The 5478-nt window shown below is 40.3% G+C and overlaps 1 protein-coding gene across 2 annotated transcripts; it reads right to left on the minus strand.

Annotated features, from left to right (window-relative positions):
- Window positions 1-74: 74 nt before the first annotated feature.
- asb14b (ankyrin repeat and SOCS box containing 14b) lies at window positions 75-4281 on the minus strand. 2 transcript variants are annotated; one of them, XM_083919815.1, is made up of 10 exons: window positions 4205-4281; window positions 3509-3667; window positions 3374-3426; window positions 3167-3298; window positions 2939-3097; window positions 2192-2437; window positions 1642-1810; window positions 1011-1545; window positions 725-878; window positions 75-620 (listed from the first exon to the last, which is right to left on the minus strand). In XM_083919815.1, the coding sequence occupies exons 2-10, from the start codon at window positions 3631-3633 to the stop codon at window positions 442-444; spliced, it is 1752 nt and encodes a 583-aa protein (XP_083775941.1). In that variant the 5' UTR covers window positions 3634-3667; window positions 4205-4281; the 3' UTR covers window positions 75-441. The 2 variants fall into 2 exon arrangements, with proteins under 2 accessions (XP_083775941.1, XP_083775940.1); XM_083919814.1 differs by having other exon boundaries at window positions 3509-3672; window positions 4205-4234.
- Window positions 4282-5478: the final 1197 nt, after the last annotated feature.

The following is a 5478-nucleotide window of genomic DNA, read 5'->3' on the forward strand; positions in this document are numbered from 1 at the left end:
TACCACTAGATGATGATGAAGAAGGAGTGATTTATCCGTCTCACAGATTAATTGTGCTATTCTAAATGCTTTTGTAAACATTTAAGAGCTCAGGCTACTAGTTTTGTGCTTTCATGCCACCCCTCCTGTTAATTTTCTGTATTCACATTATAAAATGGAGTACAATAAGACTCTGAGTGTGAAATAATAATAATTATAATAAAACTACATTATATGCATTTTAAAAGGAAATCTTTACACAAGGCATTAACATGTCACTGTAGCTTCTTAAAATAAAGAACCCAATAGCCTAAGCCATTTGTACAATTAATACTGTAAAGCATAAAACATGTATTTGGAAAACTCCATAATCCCCAAAACACACAACATCAAGGAAAACAGATCATAGGATGTCTTTGTCCCTCTATCACAGTGGTACCTATGACAGCCGTAAATGTGTTTTCACTGTGGATTAACCATGCTGCCTCTGCTGTATACATCAAACTCCTTGTAGCGTAGGTAATCCTTTAGCCTGGGAGGAAGAGGGAGGAAGTTGATGAAAACTGGGGCTCTCAAGCGAAGGTGACTGAGATGCTCCCTAATCCGCAACCGACAGAGATGCTTCAGGCTCCGTGTATTTCCTGAGTGTAGATAAAAATCAATAAATGTCAATAAATACACATAAGGTCATCAATCCACTTTTAGCTGACAGGTAGAAAAAAACTAAAGTTAGATCAGTTCTCACTTTGAATGTGACAGATCTCCAGCCACTGGCTTTGCTCCTCCAAGGTGTCTTTAAGTTTGGTGCAGAAGGAGACATGGTCGGTGTAGTCGAGCATGATTCGCACCACCTGAGCAGATAAGTGCTTAAGCCAGGCCACTGTTATCACCTCACAGAACTAGAAGGAGACAAGCACAGACATATGTGGTAGTCAAAGTATAAAACCTTGAAAGAAAGTCCACTGGTTCCCCTGTGGAGTTCATTCATTTTTCTCTACACCATTTATTCCCTCCGACAAGCTGCGCCTCACCACCATGTCTTTGATGACTGAGGTTGTCCAAGGAGCGTAGTCATGGGAACTGTCACCATAGGGACAGTCAAAGCAACGCTTAACATCATACCCATGGTTCAGAATCATCCTCAGCATGACCTCGTCTTTCAAGGCATATTGCAGTGCTGAGGGGAAGTGAGTGGTGTTGACACGGGAGTAGTAGTTTACATTTGCTCCAGACTTCAGCAATGTGTTGATCAGTTCATAGTTGCCTTGTCTAAGAGCCACCTGCAAACAGTTTATCGGATCCTGGTTCACCATTGCCCCCGCCTCTAACAGCAAGCGGGTGCACTGAAGATCATTGTTGGACACAGCAAAAAAGAGGGCAGACCTGCGCTCATCATCATAGTTGCGGCGCACCCTTGGGTGCAGCATGAAGTTTGGATCGTAGCTAGCTTTGAGGAGCACCTCCACACACTGGGCATGTCCCCCAGCAGCTGCAGAATGGAGAGGACTCATCCCACTTTCCCTTACAGCGTTCAGCTTAGTGACTGGGATGAGCTGCTCCAGTGCCCTGTCAAATAGGAATCATCATTTAAGAACATGACAGAGATTCAAACTCTATTTGAAAAGTTGGAAAACTAGATGTCGTAACGTGAATATTCCTCACAGTATGTGTCCGCGGTATGCCACACGGTGAATTGGCAGGTGGCCACTGTCAAGAGGTAGGTTGGGATCTGCTCCATGGTCCAGCAGTAATGAGATTATGTCAGGGTTTCCCGAGGCTGCTGCGTCAAACAAGATAGTGCCTGACCCAGAGTCACACCACACATGGGCTCCTACAAAATCAATACATATAAAAAATAAACATTTAAGAGGGTATTTCCAGACCTGGAAAACAGTTTGGAAAGATGAAAACAGTTATCAGTTATCAGCACAGTTTCTGACTTTTCTGAAAGGTTTTCTATTTTTTCTTTTATCCTCTACTTTTGCACTATAAAGTGTCAGATTAACTCAATAAATAATAAGAATAATAAGAATAATAATAATTAATTTTATATGTGTGCCTTCGGGACACACTCAAGGTCACCTGTACATGTACAAAAAAGAAATATACAGATGGACAGCCGTAAAAAACAGACCAAAACAAGGAGTCTAATGAATACTCCAGATGCTATTGAAAACCATATGGGGAGGATGAGTCTCCTTATCTCATATACCTTTCTGTAATAGGAACTCCACCACATTCAGATGTCCATTATGTGCAGCCAGAGCCAGTGGAGTTTTAAGTGTGATGTCACATGAATTTGGGTTGGCACCAGACTCCAAGAGCAGATAGACAAAGTTCTCCAGGCCTAAGAAGGCTGACTCGTGTAGAGCTGTTCTGTTTAGTGGTCCTGTTTGGTCTACTGTGGCACTGTAGCGAAGCAACAGTGTGGCCAAGTCGTACTGGTCATTCAGAATAGCTGAGAAATAAAGAAAAGGAGAGGGAAGAAAATCACTGAAAAAATTGCAAATATCTTAAAGGGGTAAACTCACTTTCCCGGTGCTTAATTGCGCAGAAACATTTGGGAATGTGGAGTGCCAATCAACCCACACACTGGGAAATAAGACAACCGGGTCAGTTTTTTGTGGGCTGCCTGGATCAGAAAACTTTCCATTCAGATTTGGCTCCCCTTTCAATGTCACATGCAGGCTCATTAGAATATGTATATCTCTACCCACAGCTTGAGAATTACCTTTGCAAAAACATTTTTTTCACAAGCCAGTCGTGGCAGACTGGGAAGAGACAGAGGGTGAATACAGGTATATTCAGACAGACAAAAAAAAAAAAAAATATATATATATATATATGTATATATATATATATATATATATATATATGTAAGTATGAACCTGAAAATGAGAACAACGTCCCTTTTAAAGTGTCTGTAAAACAAGGTGCATTTTGCATTCAGATGTCAGACCTGCCACTAACGGAGAATCCTGTTCATCATTCTGGAGATCTGGGCTAGAAGCGTTCTGTAACAGGAATGTGGCGTTCTCTCTGAGTCCATGAACCACAGCCAGAAACAGCGGTGTCTCACCCTTTAGAGTACGACACTGGGCCGCACCTGGGGGTGACGCTGGAACACAAAACAACTAATCAACATGCTATCATTTTCAAAAACAGCTACTTTTGACAACCTCACTACCTGAGAAGATAATCTCTAGTATCCTTTTATTCTCGTGCACCGAAGCCTCATGCAGTGGGATCCATCCTCGTTCATCAACTCTGGACAGAGTCTCTGGTTGCACTGCCAGACTGATCAGTGCATCCTCATCACCTAAACATGAGGGCAGTATATTTTATCACAACTTCTGACGAGATTAAATGATAATCTCTGTTTTCATCATCTTACCCTCTTTTATTGCTTTGAAAATCTCATCAGGGTCTTCACTGGGTTTAAGATCACTGTCGAAATAAATTTTAAATCATCAACAAGATATACACAACGTTGTGAGAAAGATTGAATGCTTGGTGGTTAGAGATTAACCTTGGATTCAAGCCTTTGAGCTTTCTATATTCAATCAGACTTTGTTCAATAATATATTGCGTCGCCTCATCTTCATCCAAGCTGTCCTCCGATTGATAAAAGTCATCTTCTGTCACCGTGTTCATCTGTTAGTCCAGAAAGGGTGCAACGCACAAGGAACTGCACTGGGAGAAATGGCCATAATGTAAACAAGACCATTAAATCTGGCACCTGAGAAGTCACACAACCCTCACAGGCCTGAATACCTACAGGATAAAGAGAACTACAGCACAGTGCAGTAAAACATATGCCAATCGTGTTCCTGTTGTTAGATTTGATGACAAAATGAATTTAATATCGTCTTTTAAGCTAATGATTTCAATGAGCAATCCAATTTTGTCCTAGCTTTTTGCATCATAGCTTTTAAATGTACAGGCCATGTGAGAGAAGAGTTCACAGTATTTGTTTCTCAGCTCGGCAAAAACTTTCTACTGCACACGATTGCTGTGAGCATTTCTTAAAGTAGCAGAGGAAATGTCAAGATAACAAAGCATTTTACATTTTCATGCTTGCATATGAAATGACCTGGAAATGCAACAATATGGAAATTTAACAGCTACAAATAAAAGTTAAACAGGTTGTCTATACAGCGAATTCCACACTAACCAAACTAGTTATTCTCTGGAGGTAAAAATGTATTTATTGTCTGGTGTTTACCTTCAGTCAAATGGCTGCCTTCGGTGGCTTTTACAACAGTTGCGCCAGCAGGCTCCTCAGCATGCACACATACTGCAGCTATTTATATCTCTCTCACTATAAATATCAGATCACGGGGTCTTCACAGCCAGCACCTAGCTTTGACCCACTGAGCACTGCAGCAACTGTCACCATTCAGCTCATATACATTCACTCATAACACACAGGCCATTAAAAATCACAGCAGGCCCGTAGTTACATATTCATGAGTTAGTGTAAGCAAACGTTTCCATATGGCATGTATCAAGTTAAGATTTTTCATGTTTAATTCAGTGATCAATCATAGGTAAAGTTTTTCTTTTCCTTTCCATATTGTTTCTTTAGGCCTACTGTGTTGTGTGCTGGAACATAGCACAGCCTGTACCGTATGACAAAGACAGCAGCTGCCTAGCCTACACACTAATAGCCTGTGAGGTTTTCACAAGTCTGTAGACACTATCAGCTAACAGTGAGGAACAAAGAGACAAACAGAAGCAAATGGGCACTAAGATAAATAATGAATGCCCTAACAAGCAGGAAAGGTAGAGAATGTACAGAATGTTTGCACTGAAATGTTTCTTTATAGCAGCACTAGTTTAACAGTAAAGTTCCTAGTTAGTTGTCTAGGGTCTTATTATAAGCCATCTGTTTAAAAATGTGTTTTTACATTTGGCCTGTGGCCACATTACTGTTACAGTACATGACTCCAAATGTGTTCCACGAGTGGTGTTACACAGTTACTGGGCTTGATGCCAGGAATTCATGTGGATTCGTGTAAAAACGTGGTGGAAGGCTTAAATTAGTAACTGAATAAGAGTTCTGTACTAAAGTGAAATACGTTTCAAAGGTTTGTAATGTAATAAAACCAATGCAGTGCACTGCTTTTAACAATTAGGACCTGCTTTGGATTGACGATTTTATGCTGTCATCCTACAATATACTATTAAAACATTTTCATGTGTCTGAGGCACATTTTGTTACTTCCACATGAATTTAAGTGTCTTTCAGTTCCTTTCTTTTAGCTGTCTAGTTTTGTATTTTGTAGTGGCAACTGAACTACAAGGGCATTAGAACTGTAAAGTATATCATGCCCCATTCAAGTCATGCTCTATTCATAGTTTTGAAACACACACACTCCCTTGTTGGTCACAAACAGCTGTTATCTTTAATTTTGAATTATGAAGGGAACAAGAATAAAAAAAGGCATCAAAGTGTTTAAAGTTTCACAATAAAGTGCTTGAGTCTTAAACAGTTTT

This window comes from Echiichthys vipera (assembly GCF_963691815.1).
Source record: "Echiichthys vipera genome assembly, chromosome: 9".
Lineage (NCBI taxonomy): Eukaryota > Metazoa > Chordata > Actinopteri > Perciformes > Trachinidae > Echiichthys > Echiichthys vipera.